At 35.0% G+C, this 16,346-nt stretch overlaps 1 protein-coding gene across 7 annotated transcripts in view; it reads left to right on the forward strand.

Moving 5' to 3' along the window:
- The window catches only part of XIRP2 (xin actin-binding repeat containing 2), a 357,739-nt gene that overhangs the window by 289,155 nt on the left and 52,238 nt on the right, over positions 1–16,346 (forward strand). For all 7 annotated transcript variants that reach the window (XM_011958041.1, XM_011958038.1, XM_011958039.1 and 4 more), the window contains 2 exons: positions 9,557–9,717; positions 15,379–15,513. In XM_011958041.1, coding sequence (XP_011813431.1) covers positions 9,557–9,717; positions 15,379–15,513 — 296 coding nt within the window. The remainder of the gene's footprint in view (positions 1–9,556; positions 9,718–15,378; positions 15,514–16,346) is intronic.

Below are 16,346 nucleotides of genomic sequence, written 5' to 3' on the forward strand. Positions count from 1 at the left end.
GGAAGGAAGGAAGGAAGGAAGGAAGGAAGGAAGGAAGGAAGGAAGGAAGGGCAGGAATGGTACCATATACCTTCAGTTTATAGCTGTGATGAAGATTGAGACAAGGGGACATTTGGAAGAAAGTGCGACACCACCTCCCATCCCTGGAGAATAGTAGATCACTCGAAAATGAGACCAGTGGCCCCTGCTTTGCATTTTCCCTTCCTTACAGTCAAGTTTATTCTCTTCTCTGTTCAGTTGGACCTATCCCTAACACCTTCTCAAGTTTGATGTCTATGGTGACCAAAGCAATATAGCTGAGGGGTTTGCTTTGATTTCTAATTCTAAACTCAAACTTGTAAGAATGAAAAAGAGTAACTGATAGCTGTGGAAATTCAGCTTATTTGCTTCCCTTTGATTTATCCTTAGATTATGCTGAAGTCAATGTCTAGAAAGGATTTGTGTGCATATATTTAAGAAAACAAGTTTCATTCCCTTAATTAAGAATTTACCTTGAAATAAAAATGTTATATTTTAATGAAAATATATTTACATAAGAGACTGTGTAGAGTTTAAAGTTGTATGCAGAAATACTTGAAATCAACTCCAGGCTCAGCTACTTACTATATGATATCTTCTGAGTGTTACTTCCTCATCACTAAAATGGGAATAAACCACCTATCATATGTAGTTGTTATGAGAATTAATGGGATAATACATGTAAAATAATTAACACATTATATTCATTAACTGATAGCTATCATTATTATAATGTAATATAATTCTGAGAGAAATGTCCAACAAGAGACTTATGCTGTAAAAATATGTACCCTCTACAGGCATTTTTAATGATTCTAATATATTAGACTATTTCAATGAAATTTAAGTCATTTTATTCAATTATTGATTTTTTAACTGGTCAAATCTCTAAGCTAACCGATTAATTTAAAAATGTTTAATAGCAATATGATTAGATTTTCATATATGCCCAAACTAGCAACGTTTTTATACTAATGATTACCTAACTTCTGATCAAATTTTCTTAATTCATAACTGCTGTAGTACCGGAAGTACTTCCTATGAGATGATATAAGCTGCAAAAGACACGGGACATGTCTATAGAAAGAGAAGTGACAGCAGTTATAACAGTCCTATTATTCAGAGAGATTAGAATCTAAATGGACACTTAAACTGAGTCTCATCAGGAAGGTAGACACTTCTTTTTTTGGAACATGAAGAGTAACTTCAGAGATGGCTCCATCACATAGTGGTTTGTATATTTATGTGTCTGTGCAATTTGGGGAGCAAGAACTGAAATATGCATTTAAAAGTATCCAGTATGTAGCAATTTGTGACTTGAACAGACATATGTATGTGTACAGTGAATGCTTGTATCCGTTTCCTGTTGCTGCTGCAAGAAATTACCAAAAAATGCAACAGATTCCAATAGCGCTCATCTATTTTCTTACAGTTCTGGAGGTCTGAAGTCCAAAGTGGGTTTCACTGGGAAAAAAGGAAAGTGTTGGCTGTGCCAACCTTCCTCCAGAAGCTGTAGGGGAGAATCTGCTTCTTTGCCTTTCCCAACTTCCAGAAGCTGCCTGTATTCTTTGATTTGTGGACCTTATTCCTATCTTCAAAGCCAGCAGTGTAGAATCTTCAATCTCTTTTCTCTCCCATTTCTGTCATCACATCTCCTGTCTTAATGCTCCTGACTCCCTCTTTCACTTATGAGGACCGTTGTGATTACATTGAACCCACTTGGTTAACCTGGAATAATCTTCCCATCTCAAAATCCTTAACTTCATTATATCTGCAAAATCTCTTTTGCCATGTAAGGTTACATATTCATAGATCCTGGAGATTAGGATGTGAACATCTTTGGGGGACCAGTGTTCTGTCTACTACAATGCTAAATTTTGTCTTCTTTCTCTAACAGGCAACTGGATTTAAAGAATCACTTCCAGTATCTGGTGAACCAGGAGAATACTAGCTAGGACAGACTTAGAAAGCAAGAACTAATCCTTTTTATTACCATGAGAGATCTTCTTTTGTTAATGTATAAAGCCCAAATAATCACATAAATGGATGGATTTTTGGGAAGGTGACAAGTACACATACAATAACACAATGCATTTTGGGGGAATAGGATCACAGGGAAGTTAGTTTGAGAAATGGAATCTGAGTCACTGTGTTCATTTGCTGGAAAAAAATGCTACAAGATGGTTTTTGTGCTTACTTCCACTCATTTTTATTCCCTCGCCCTTCTTCTCCATGTTTTTTTAAGAACTCTGAATTAATACAAGACTGTGCTGTACACTTGCTTTCATTTTATTCTCTATCTATTTCTTGGTTTTATAATATTCAAATGAGGATAAGAATATATAAAACTCAAATTGATTACAAATTTTACTTGGCAGTAACATTCTGAATGCTTAAAAGAGATGAATTTTATTATTAGCTGAGGGATTTGCAAATATTAAGAGTTACAGAAAAATTTATTCGTGTTAATGGCTCTGAGCCTATGATATGTGTATTGGTATGATATCCTGCACACAAATTCAAGCAGGGATATAGATCATGTATTTAGGTTTGAGAGAATTTATCACTCTCCCAATGTAGTTCTAAATCAAGTTTTTTTCAAGAACTAAACAGTTGACTTCTTTATAATGAGCATCCAGAATAAAGTAGCAAAGCTATTGATGTGTCACCTGAAGTGTACTTGCCTTCTTGAAGCTGGTATCTATGATCACTTCAGCTTTGCAGGCTTCCATGGGACTCACCAGCAAACTTTGCCTGGTTCTTAGGTGGGATTACATTGATTTTAGCATATTTCAAAGAAAAAATAATAAATTCTGTTTTTTCTGCTAAACAGTTTAGATTATTGTTAACCTTAGAATTTCTTTTGTGTCACAATAATACACTGGACTAGCCATATGGGAATATTATGGATATTTTTATTGTATGTGCGATATGAGTCAGTTCCTAACAGAAAAAGGCATCTCTTTGTTGTTTGACTTTTCCTTCATTTGCTTACTGAGCATAGTGATTTTGTTTGTTGTTGAACACCTGTCCTTCTTAATAGGTAGCATAGGTAGCATCAGAATTGGAGCTGTCACAGAGCCTGGGGCCGGATTGCTGAGCTTCCCTTCCCCGCTGTGAAACTCACCAGCTGTCTGAACTGGCGCAGGTTTTAGAAACTGCCTCTGTTTCCTTATCTGTAAAATAGAGATAAAAAATAAAATAGCCTCTATCTCCTAGTGTGATTGAGAGTATTAAATGGATTCATATTCTGACATATAGAAAGCACTTTATAAATATTTGCTATGAAGTTTTCACTTGTAAATCATTCTTTGAAGTTCTTTATCCATTATTCAATATTAGCATTTTTTTCTGGCCCATCAGTGTTCTTTAATGAAAATAAATATGTGTATTTATTATAATTATCCTTTTCTAATTTTTATTTTCTTATAAATTTTGCTGAAAATATTTTTTACTTTGAATTTTTATGCCTATAAAGTCCAGTTGAAACCATTTTATAAACTACTTGTATTTCTCTAAAGATTCATAATTTTAAAAAATATTTAATTCTTTAGCCATCTGGTATTTCACTTGCAATATGCTGTGAGGGGGGGATCTCTTAATGTTTTCCTCAAATAATCACCCAGTTTTTCCCAGCAAAATTTGTTGAGAGTGCTGCAGTTTCATCCCCTTTCTGCATCTTTTTCTGTAACACATATTCACATGGCCAACTCCCTCAGGATTCAGTACACATGTTCTACTTTTCAGATGCCTTTCCTGACACCTGCCTCACTAACATACCCAGGTGGATTATGTCCCTGCTGTAGGCTTCCAACTCAGCTGGAACAAACCCATTACATACTTGCTATAATACCCTGTCTCTCCAACTATACTGAAAGCCCTGAAAGATAGTGAAAGTATCTTATGCTTTTTGTAGATAATCAATATTTGTTTAGTGAGAATAAATATAAATAAACCTTATCAATTATATAATTAATTATATAAACTTTGTCAATTATATAATTATATAACTAATTATATAATTCAAAATCATTTATTTTTGAGCTTTCATCTGGCAATATGTTGAAAGATATGGTAAAGTCACCCACAGCTATTATTTTCCCAGAAAGGTTTCCTTTTCCTTGTTACTAATGGCCTTTTACTGTTGCTGTACTGTGCTAATTAGCACGTAGTGGTCAACAGTTATTCCAGCTTCATAGTGGGATGGTATCTTTTAGCTATGGAATGGTCCTTTATCTCATTTAATATATGAATAATTTGTTTTTAAGGATACTTTGCATGAAAATAGCATAGTAATGATGACTTTTCTTCATTTATATTTGCCTGGTAATTTATTGTCCAATACATTTTTTAAATTGTATGGTTTGTTTTGCATCTATTTATTGCACATGGTACATTGTTAGGTTGTTTTCATCCTTCGACGTGAAATTTGACCTCTGAATATTTCTATGATTAATACTTTTAGTTATAAATAAATAAATACAACTATTTTTATGTCTACCTTATTATATTTTGAGGGCCTTCGTTTTCCTTTGGGCTGCCTTTGTTATTACATGGTCTGTTTTTGACTTTTTGTTGCCTTCTCACATGGTTATCAGCTTGGACCCATGTAGACCCTGGTTCACAAAACTAAAATTTCAGTAACCAGTAACTAACTGGTTCTGTAATTCCCTTTAGTGTTCGGCGTTGTAAAGGAAATATCTAAGGATATCTGAATTTTGTTTCTTTATTACAGATACTCTTCATGTATCTGGATAACTGTAGAATTTTTCTTTTTCCATGAACTTAAAATGTTCACCAGGATTTGCCAATATGTTGGTATGTTGAAATTAACTTCATTCCTGGCTTGTGGTAAATATTTTCAATCTATGCCCAAATTTCATTTTTGGCAAATTTTTTTCTTCTAGTATATCTTATTTCTTCTACCTACTTCCCCATCCTCACACTGAAATGCCTGTAGTATGGATTTTCCTCTGTTTTCCATCTTTGCCATATTTCATATTGCTGCTAATATGCTATTGATTTTCTTTTCTGTAGCATATATTATCCTCTTTACTGCCTTCAATGTGTATTTTAATTTTTCAAAATGCTTGAATATCTTTAGTTCTTTTCTCATCTTTGGCAAATGTCTTGTCTTCTGATTTCACGCTGGCCAAGTCTCTGCTAAAAATCAGACATGGCTCATATCATATCAGCCTCACAACCCAGACACTATCAAGTAGTCTCTGAAAGAAATAAGGAGTTCAAAGTGCTTTCCATTTTATTCTGCAGACTTTTGCATTGTCCACAATGGGAAGGCAGAAGGGAAAATACATGAGATGACTCACACAAATTTAAGCAATGTTTAAGCCACTTTTAAAGTACCTAGTATTAATATATCTCTCATCCAGTATTGCCAATTGTATTGTTACACAGTCATCCTTTCCATATGACTATCCACAACTACAATTTAAGAATGTATCTCTCATATTTTGAAAGTAATAGGAAATATTTACATTTATCTGGCTTTAGAAATAAGATTGTGACAAAGATTGTGTCAAATAAGATTGTGACAATCACAAAATAAGATTGTGAACCCAGACACAGTAGGTGTCTTCTGCATAGTTTTTTTCAGGATCTGACAATAATTTAGAGCAACACATTGACCCTAGCTCTATGTATCAAGCCATTGAACTTTATTTCCAAATTGTGACTCTATGAAAATTTTAGGATCATATTTATAACTTATTTCAGATTGTTGGATGATTGCTTAATAGGAAATGAGGATAGATTTTTCACTTCTTAATGTTGTAAGAACATATCATTTTTATAAATCACTGAATTCCAAATTTGAAATTTCCTGTACAGCTAGTTTAGGATGGTTCATAACAAATCTATCAATGATCCTTTTGAAATATTTCTATATATTAATCTGTGCATATCCGTAAGAATTCTTTCTCTGATTGTATAAATTGTAAAGTAGGAGAAAATTCTAGAATTTATATTACATTGACTATTCCTCACTGTTTTCTGTCTCTGACATCTTACCAACTTCAAGGAAACACAGAGGGGTCGCTATTCAATCCTTTCTGTTACGGACTGCAGACATGTGAATAATCGTTCAAGAAAGGAAGAGTGTTCTGCCTTATAAATATTGTACCATTGTGTGTTTTTTAAATGTTTTAAACATGGACTCTCCATAGAAAGTAAAATTCAGAAAGGCATAATGAATTTCTGTAACCTGGTCAAATTTTATTACTAGATTTAGTTTGTTTTTAAAAACTGCAGAAGAAAAGCATATGTTTGGTGGTTGAGAAAAAATATCTCTAGTCACACAATTTCTCATGATTTAAGAATGTAGAAATGGGCATAAGTTGGATCTATCTATAGTATATGACTTTTTATATTATATCAAAATTAAAATGTAAATCTTTTTTCTAAGAACCTCAAAACCCTTATAAAAGACATTCTTATCCTTGTTATCTAATAGTTGCCATGATAATAGGTTGTATTTTTTGGTGTTTTATTTTCTTTCAAAGTGCTTCTCTATATGTTTTTTCTGCTTTGTGGGATGTATTTTACTACACAAAGAATGAATGTTTTGAATAGATTATAAATTATTTTCTTATATGTGAATAAATGCATGCTTTCTATGTTTAGTGTGCAGTGAATTCTAAGCCCAGCTATACCATTAACTCAAGATTTGGGAGAATTCACTGAACTTCTTTGGATTTTGGATTACTCATCTGTACAATAAACTACCTCTAAGCCTCAGAGACAGAAACTCCAACAAAATGATTTTGTGATATTAATATTTATAATGCTTTCTAACAGAAATAGTCATTTGAAAATTTAACTTTTCCCTTCCTCCTTTTCACAGAGTACTTTAGCCTTTTAGTTTGTTCCTTTCTTGTCCGACTTGCACGCTTAATGGTTTTATCATTCCCTATTTTTCCACAAGTGTTGTATGACAATAAGCATCTTTATTTGTTCCTCTAAGTTTCCTTTTTCTTTAAATAATACCGTCAGCTCTTTTATACTGCTCTCCAAACTCAATTGCTTCTAAGACATGTGGAATTGAGTATTATGAGGCCAGGCACCTCGTGTTCCTCTCTTCTATCCCCCACATCCCTAAAGAAGGGGCTGACTTACGTACCCTAAAAATATACATCAGGTGTTATCAGCTGCAGGCGCACTGCATTATAGTAGACTAGGCAGGAAGTATCACCTCATTTTTCATATGAAGAAATTGATAGATATTGACTTAGAAGGTTAGGAAATAATGTGGACCTATTGGTTCAAGGTAATTTTTCTAATCCGAGACCCTACCTGAGTATGCAGTCACTGATAGGCTAATGGGGAAAGCAGGGCGGCCGTGGGAGTAGTGACAGAGAGAGAAAAAAAAAAGAATGAAAGTCTTTTCTATGATCATCCAAAAAGGCCATGAGCAATGGAATCCAAATATGTCAATACTCAGCCCACTGATTTCTTTTTGACGAATAATGTTGGGCATTTTGTCATTAAAAAATGATAAAAATCAATTATTTGAAAGCTGAATACTCTTTGTAAATTTTAGCCAAAAAAAAAGCCTGAACTACTATTAAGATTACCAAAAGAATGGCATCTGTTATGGATAACACACAAAATAAAATTTATATTTTAATGTGGAACAACTTTAGGGTATTATGTTCAATAAAATCTGTATGACATTCATTCACATCAAAGTAAGAACAGCACAGTTGAATGTAAACTGAATTCATCTGTGCAGATAGATAATCCACAGGGAAAAATAAAGAGCTTTTCCTCGGCATGTGAAAGACTTTCAGTGATTTGTTGGAATCTCTTTTTGTCAGGATCAAGTGAAGGAGTCTTTTGTATGGCTGTGAGGTTTTGGATGACAGGTGAATTTCAAAGATAACTGGCATTTGTTGTAAATATAATCAGTGCTGTACAATCAGCATTCATATAATACAATGTCTTATTCCTTTATGCTTTGTATCTTTTTGGTAGCATGTTAAGTATTTTTACTATTTTAATTACAATATATGAAAGTGTTTACTGAATAAGAAGTCTCTATGGAAAACCAAATACTCTAGGAAGGTGTCAAAATGAAAATGATTTTTAATTTTTCTAGGCCACAGAAATTGTTCTCAACTGCTGCCGTGTACATAAATCTTAAAAACGCTAATAGAAAAAGCAAGCAATTCAATCAGATGGTTCAACTTGAGGACTGAGAATTGAGGGAGGAGAGAGGAAGAACGGGGCAGGGAGGGAACAGCTTGGCTGTCTTTTACTAGAGGTTATTTGGGCCTTGGTTGATAGTGATTAAATTATAACAACCCAAATAAAAAGTACTACAAAAAGCCCTACCCTGTAAGCCCCAGAAACTACCAGCCCTAAGAGTGAAGGCAGGAGATGCATTAAATGAGTGATGCATATACATAAACTCATATACAAAAGCACATATATACATACCTATATCATACCCTTGAAATGATTTTGGAATCAAAACCATCTAAGAGTGAATAGTAAACCATCAAGCAGAGGGATGACAACAAAAACCACTAGATTAAATAAGAAAAACTAGTTTTGAGAACAGTTCTGGCATACATAAGCTAAATAGCCTTGGAGAATCACAGAACAGTGGAGGGTCCTTATGTTCCTTTCACCTAAGGAAACAGTCAGGCCTATGTTTTCTTCTGCCTGAAAGGAGTTGATTAGATTGGGTTAGGTTCAATGATCTCTAAGATCATTCTGTTTCTAACAACTGCTATTCTGTGATTGTGCAATCAGTCTTTCACACCCTTTCCAGATAAATAATTCCTCCTACCCTGCATTTTTGCCAAGTAGATGGCTTCATGGGTAAATATCAGGCTCTCTGAAATGGGTGCCTGACAAAGCTGTTTCTAATGATACTATTTCTTCTTTCTTATGTAATACATTCCCCATATGAAGAAAAGAAAAACAAATCCACAGCCTATAATATTAACAGTATTTGCATATTTTAGTTGGACATATCTCCTTAAAGGTTGAGGGGTGAGAAGAAAGGAGCAACTCTCAGACTTGTTAAAGATTTTGTCAAACCATATTCAAATCTGCCACTTATTAAAGGTGTGATACTTGGAAAGTTTTTTAATAGCCATGACTCTCCATTTTCTTATATAAATTTTTAGAAAATAATATTACCTACCTCACAAGATTGTTAGCAAAGTAAATTTGAAAATGCACATAGAATTTAGCATAAATTCAAAACATAGTTCTTGAGGAATGTTAATTGTTATTATATATCTGTTACTAAATATTTCTCATCACAATAATTGCAAGAGTAGGAAGGGGGATAAATTTTTACTGTTTACCTAATTTTATGCTGTTATACACACATTTCGTAACTTTGCTGGAAAGCTTGAAGGAGATGACCATGAGACATTGAAAATATTGTGAAATGCTGCAGTCCATTTTATGAGCTCAAATGTTTTAAATGTTTCATCATTTATAAGGTGATGCTGTTTTCTTATTAAAGCTTAACACACATATCTAAGCACGCTCCATTTGCTTTCAGCGATTGCTGGCCCTACTAAGCCTGAGAGTGGATTTGTAGAAGACAGTGCTGCTCTGGGTGAGGTTGTGTCAGACCTCCACGAAGTGGTCTCCCTGAAGGAGCGGATGGCAAGGTACCAGGCAGCCGTTTCCAGGGGTGACTGCCGCAGCTTCTCTGCTAATGTAAGCTGCTTCTAATGGTTTTGCATTAGGCAATGTGCTTACTGTCTGTCCCAATTCCCCCTTTATATTTGAAATGTAAGAATACTACTGGACAGGGAGCTAAAGTAGAAAGAGTACAAAAATAGTGTGTGAAATAAATCCAGACTATCTGAATGTAACTTTCAACTGTGCTACTTATTACTTGCATGAATTTGACCTTTTTTTTTTATTTTTTTTATTTTTATTTTTTTTGAGATGGAGTCTTGCTCTGTCATCCAGGCTGGAGTGCAATGGCTCGGCTCGCTGCACCCTCCGCCTCCTGGGTTCAGGTGATTCTCTTGCCTCAGCCTCCCGAGTAACTGGGATTGCAGGAGCATGCCACCATACTCAGCTAATTTTTCTATTTTTAGTAGAGATGGGGTTATACAATGTTGGCCAGGATGGTCTCGATCTCTTGACCTCATGATCCTCCCGCATCAGCCTCCCAAAGTGCTGGGATTACAGGCATGAGCCACTGCGCCCGGCCTTGAACTACTGTCTTGACTTCTCTCTGAGCTTCAGTTTCCTTGGCTGAAAAATGGGGATCATCATTTACCACACAGAGTCTTGGTGAGGAATCAAAGAGACAATTTATGTGAAAGCCATAAGGCGCTGTATAAATCTGTTATTATTATCATCATTATCACTTAACCTGTAGATATTCTCCTCAGGAAGGTTGGGAATTAATTTCAAATTTTAATAATGTGGATTTGCATGTCATCTTCCTTGGTCTCATATATGGTTCATTGAAATTCACTGGCAGTATAATTTCTTTGGCTTTTCTCGTTTCTCTGTATGTACTAAATCCATTAGGAAAGGTTTAATCAACATAAAAATGAGAGAGATTAGCAATGTAGACACTCTGCTAAACCAACTATGATTATAGGAAACTGCAGGATTCAATAAGATCACCAATATTTAGAGCCAATGCATTATAAAGTCATATTCAAAAGAATTTTTGGGTTCTGTATTCTGTGGCCTTCAACTTAATGGAATATATAAGAAAGTTCTTTTATAATTATAATCTCCAAATTAGCCTAGTTGTATATGAGAGAGAGAGAGAGAGAGAGAGAAGCCAGAAAAAAAAGTAGTGTATTAAAATAGCTACACTTAACATGCTTCTTTACAAATTATTTAGAGACAAGGCTGATTGTGCCAAATTCATTTAAAAAATGCAATTCTAGATGACATTTAAGTTTTCACATAGTCATTAAAATACATTTTAGACACAGCGTAGATTTGGAATGAATGTGCAGAAGTGACAGAAGTATCTAGATCACTTCCAAAATAAACAGTGGCACTATAGTACCTCCTGCCAGTCTTCTTCGATGGCACCCCCTGCTGGATCATTGAGAAACTTATTCGTGTTCTAAATTAGAGAAATGATTCATGAGGAAACAGCTGATTTTGAAAATGCCTAGTTAAAGACTGGTTATTTAGTAAACAATATTTGATTTAGGAAGATTGATCTTGCCAGTTACTATGAGAATATACATTTAAAAAGTGGTATCAGGGCATGATATATATTTATAATGTGTTTTAAAAGGGACTATTTATATTGGACGCATAAGGAAACTAAATGATCCCATTATTTAATACAAAAGCAAAAACTTTAGGGCTAATCTGAAAATGTCTACATATAAAGAATTTAGTAATCCTCTCTTCCCTGCACACTTTATAGACAAGAAAACCAAGAGAAAGTTACTTATAGGAGATTATAAAATTAGGTAGTGAGGAGGCCAAGCTAGATTTCTAGTCTCTTGACTCTTATACACTTCTAACTGAATTCAACTTCCTCCTCTTTCCTAAATGAGAAAGTATTTTTGGCCCCCGAAATATGTATTATACTATATGGTTTGGCCCTAAGCAAATACTGTGAGAAAGAAGAGCACATATATTATCTCAGTGGAATCCTGGTAAATATCTAAAGCAAAGCAAAACAATTGTTTATTTAATCATGTGCATGAAATGCTTGTTCAAGCCACCCCCAACACACCAAAAGGATCATGGAAACTGCCTGTGACTACATCTCTTTTTTTTTTTTTTTGCACCAAAATTTTAAGTGCAAAATCTGGAAGTCACAGAATCAGACCCAAACTGAATCTACTATATTTCAATCATATTTACACATGTAAAGACAATCTATGTTTCCTTGTCTTAGACCCAATCAGATGGCATTTGGTTGTATCTAAATGAAAGTTATGCCTGTGAAACAGTGGTGGTCTGTAGAAGCCCCCTAAAAGAGAGGGAGAAGTAACACTTGTCGCACAATGAATTAAAATGCCAGATTCATTTTCAAGTCTGTGCAATTTTATTTTCTTTACCTTTTTTAATACTCACAATAAATCTGTGAGAAAAATATTTCTAGGTCCAGTTTATAAGAAAGAAACCCGAGTTCAAGAGCTGTCGCCCAAGATTTTAATTGTCAGGGCTGGAATTAGAAGCACTGTCTGTCCAATCCCCAAAATTACATTATTTCTTTTATGGCCTATAAACCAAGAACTGTTTTTGTAAAAAGAACTTGAGGATGGTGGAATGTGTTTACCTAGATTTAACTGTTAAGTGTTCAAATTAACATATTATTATCAGCATACCCATTAGATTCCAAACCTTACTGCTGAGCCAAATAATAAGAAACACAGAATAATAATAAACAAAAAGTTTCAACACAAAGCAATTTCAGTTATGTGGTCAATGGTAACAACGTTCATTAGTTGGGACATTTAGAGCATGACACTAAATAATGCAAAGTCACAGGAAAGGTCCCCACCTGAGCAAGGAAGCATTACTCCCGGTTATGGCCACAGACTGCTTCTTGGGCAAGTCCTGCCATCTCTCGTGTGTAAACTTTCATCTACACGCTGAGTGGAACAAGGAAGCCTTAGCATCACCACTGAACCGTATTTCAGAAGATTTGTCTCACTTGGGTAAATGAGCAGCTGCAGTAGCGTAATGATAGTACCAGGGGTAGTAGGGATGGTATTAATTAGTACTACTATTAAAAATAATCTGCAGTGGCTCACGCCTATAATCCTAGCATTTTGGGAGGCCAAGGTGGGTGGATCACCTGAGGTCAGCAGTTCAAGACCAGTCTGGCCAACATGATGAAACTCCATCTCTACTAAAATACAAAAAAAAAAAAAAAAAAATTGCCAAGCATGATGGCGGGTGCCAGTAATCCCAGCTACTAGGGAGGCTGAGACAGGAGAATCGCTTGAACCCAGGAGAGAGCGGTTGCAGTTAGCCAAGATCGTGCCACTGCACCCCAGCCTGGACTGCTGAGTGAGAAGACTCCATCTCAAAAAAAAAAAGAAAAATCAACTGTATGAATTTTTCCTTGTGTAATATAGTCTGTTTCTAAAGTGCAGTGCTAAAGGAAAGTAATGGGTGTATCTGTTTTGTTTTGTTTTTTTTTTTGAGACAGAGTCTTGCTCTGTTGCTCAGGCTGGAGTGCAGTGGCACAATCTCGGCTCATTGCAACCTCTGCCTCCTAGGTTCAGGCAATTCTCCTGCCTCAGCCTCCCAAGTAGCTGGAATTACAGGCATGTGCCACTATGCCTGGCTAATTTTTGTACTTTTTTAGTAGAGATGGAGTTTCCCACATGTTGGCCAGGCTTGTCTCAAACTCCTGACTTGTGATCCGCCCACCTTGGCCTCCCAAAGTGCTAGGATTATAGGCGTGAGACACCGCGCCAGGCTGGTATATCTGTTTTTTAATCCATTTTATAGATGAGAGGCAACCTGTCCAGCATAAGAATTGATCTTTTTGTGAAAATGCATTTACCAGGAGAGCATCCAGTTGTAAACATAATACTAAGGCTTGCCAAATTAATTTGCACATGATTGGGACATCATAATAGTTGTTTGAAACAGCAAGGTTCTTCTTAATAATTACCTTAATGTCTATAATTTAATACTTATAGATTAGCTATATATAATTTATCCAGGAAAGCCACTTATATAAATTAAATGGCAGAAGGGGTAAAATAAATATTGTGGCCTTAATTCACCCTTCCTGTTTTTCTCTGTATCTTAAATTTCAAAAGGGGTGCTGTACATTTTTATGATCTTAACATACATCAACTAGAAGTAATTGATTAGGATTTACATTTGAAGTTTGTTGCAGAATTTGATACAATATATACCTAGTTCACAGAAGAGTACAATCATCTCTTCTCAAAGGGCCAGCAGGCATATTCTGAAATATTTGATAGTCCACATAAATGAGGAAACGTTATTAACTTAGTAAGGCAACCACTTGAGTATTTGCTAGTAATTTAGATAATCCTGAATATTAGTTTATAATATTCTGGAGTATGGGAAACCCAAACCTCAAGATAGGCACTACGTTTTTAATATCTATTTGAAAAACTACTTATTTGGGTAAATATCCAGGACCCCAAAGGCCCCAGTCCTTGGTATAGAAACCTCTCAGATCCTGGGCCCTCAGTTACTTTCGAGGTCTTAAGGCATTGAGGGTTATGTCAGGACTGGGTCAGACCTCAGGAGACCTGCTCTGACTTGAAGTGTTGCCAAGTCTTCCAGTTGCAAGGAGACCTAGAATCTTCCTGGAGGAGGGAAGGCTGGCATGGGGCCTGTTTGCTTGAGAGTTATCCCATCTGGGCTTGACTGCCTGCTGGGCTCTGGAGTGTGCTGAATCATCAAAACCAATGCTCCTGAGCTACTTCTGCACTTCCTGAAGGGGCATAGGTCTTACAGGACTACTAAGGTGCTTTTTAAATTGCTTCCAATGATACCTATCGAAATTAGTTTTCTCATTTGTGAAATGACAGTGGTAGACTAGAACCTTCTAATGTTAAAGTCCCCTGATTCTGACATGCCAGTGCTCAGAGCTGATTCCTGGGGTGTGCCAATCCTGGAGTAGAATAGCTGCTGGTTTTCTGCCTATTCTTTGAGGCCAGTGATGAAGACAGACAGATGTGGATTGAAATTCCAGTGCCAGCACTTCTGTTCTAGCTGTGAGAACATAATAAGCTGTCTTACTTCTCTAAGTCTCAATTTCCTTATTTTAAAATGTGGGTAATAGGTGTCCATATCTCACAGAATATGGAGAAGCATTAAATGACAAAATATGTCATTTAATACATACAAAATCACTTAGGTAGTCTCATTACTCATATTAATATTTTTACATAAGGAATATTCCGAGGCTATTTTGTTCATCCTTAATAATTTTAAAATTTTGGAGTAAAAATGATTTTAAAATTATTCTTAATAATGTGTTCCCTATATAGATGTTTGGGATTTTAATGACAACTTTATTGTGGGTTAAAATGGAGTCCATTATTCTAATATCCACTAGTCTGTATATTACAGGAGAAATACTGTGCAATCTAATAGGCCTTATCTGCAGACATCAAAATTTATCTGAGATTAGGAGAATTAACTCAATACTTTGAAGATTCTTCTGACTTTATATCAAAAGACTGATAAATGAGAAAACAACCCAGAAAGAATATATTTATTAAGGTTTTTGTTAAAGGCATACTGAAATAATGGTGCATGTGGATATCTTTTTAAGATACTGCCTATCAATAAATGTCAACTATTTTAAAAATAGCTTGAGAATCTCATCCTGCACAGCTGTAAAGCTGAATTTTCCTTTTTCTTAAATCATCCTAGATGATGGAAGAATCAGAAATGTGCACAGTGCCTGGTGGTTTGGCCAAGGTGAAGAAACAATTTGAGGATGAAATTACTTCTTCCCGTAATACCTTTGCTCAATACCAATATCAACATCAGAACAGATCTGAGCAGGTAATACTACTACAGGTGATGGGCAAATCAGGCATGGTTGAAATGCTCTCATTTTGGTGCCAGTGTAGAAATCTCCTTTCTTTAGTGATACATTTATTTTCATTGCTCATTAACAAATACTGTAACTTTGAAATGTTTTAGAAAATCATCTTTAAGACATATATATGTATTTATTTACTTGAAGCATTTTTGCCAAATTTCTAGAGATCATGCTGGAATATTCTACCTCTCATCTTCTAATGCTTCAGACATAAATGAAAATTAAATAGTCTAGGTTAGTCAACAGGTAAATCGAACTGTTAAGAGCAATGTTTATACTGAGTCTCTGCTTCTAGGTTATAATTCATAATAAACTAGCTGCTGGTTGCTTGCATAGATTAGGTGGGGAGTTTTCTGTTTTCTGTAAAATCCTCAAACACTGAATAGTAGAGCCCAGATGTCACCTAAAACCACATAATCTGACCTCTAAATGTTATCTTATATGAAATTTTTCCCCATTTCATTGATTTCATTATTTCATTATTATATATTACAAAATACTGTCATGAGATTTAATGATTTTTGAATGTGAGAATCTTAGTAATAAACCTCATCAGACTTGAAAATTTTTAATAGTTGTTACACTGTAAACAGCTGTACGTAGGCCCATGTTTTCCATGAGGAAGGAACAACTGAGGTATTTCTTAAATTTTGTAGTGAGAAATGAAGCGGACGTATTTTTTTTTGATCCGCAGGACATACAGAGTTGCCTAAATGTTTTGTTTTGTTTGGTTTGGTTTGGTTTGGTTTTTTTGTCATTCTACTGTTTTTATTATTATTATTATTATTATTAT

The sequence above is a fragment of the Colobus angolensis genome, unplaced genomic scaffold (assembly GCF_000951035.1).
Source record: "Colobus angolensis palliatus isolate OR3802 unplaced genomic scaffold, Cang.pa_1.0 Scaffold456, whole genome shotgun sequence".
Taxonomy (NCBI): Eukaryota; Metazoa; Chordata; class Mammalia; order Primates; family Cercopithecidae; genus Colobus; species Colobus angolensis.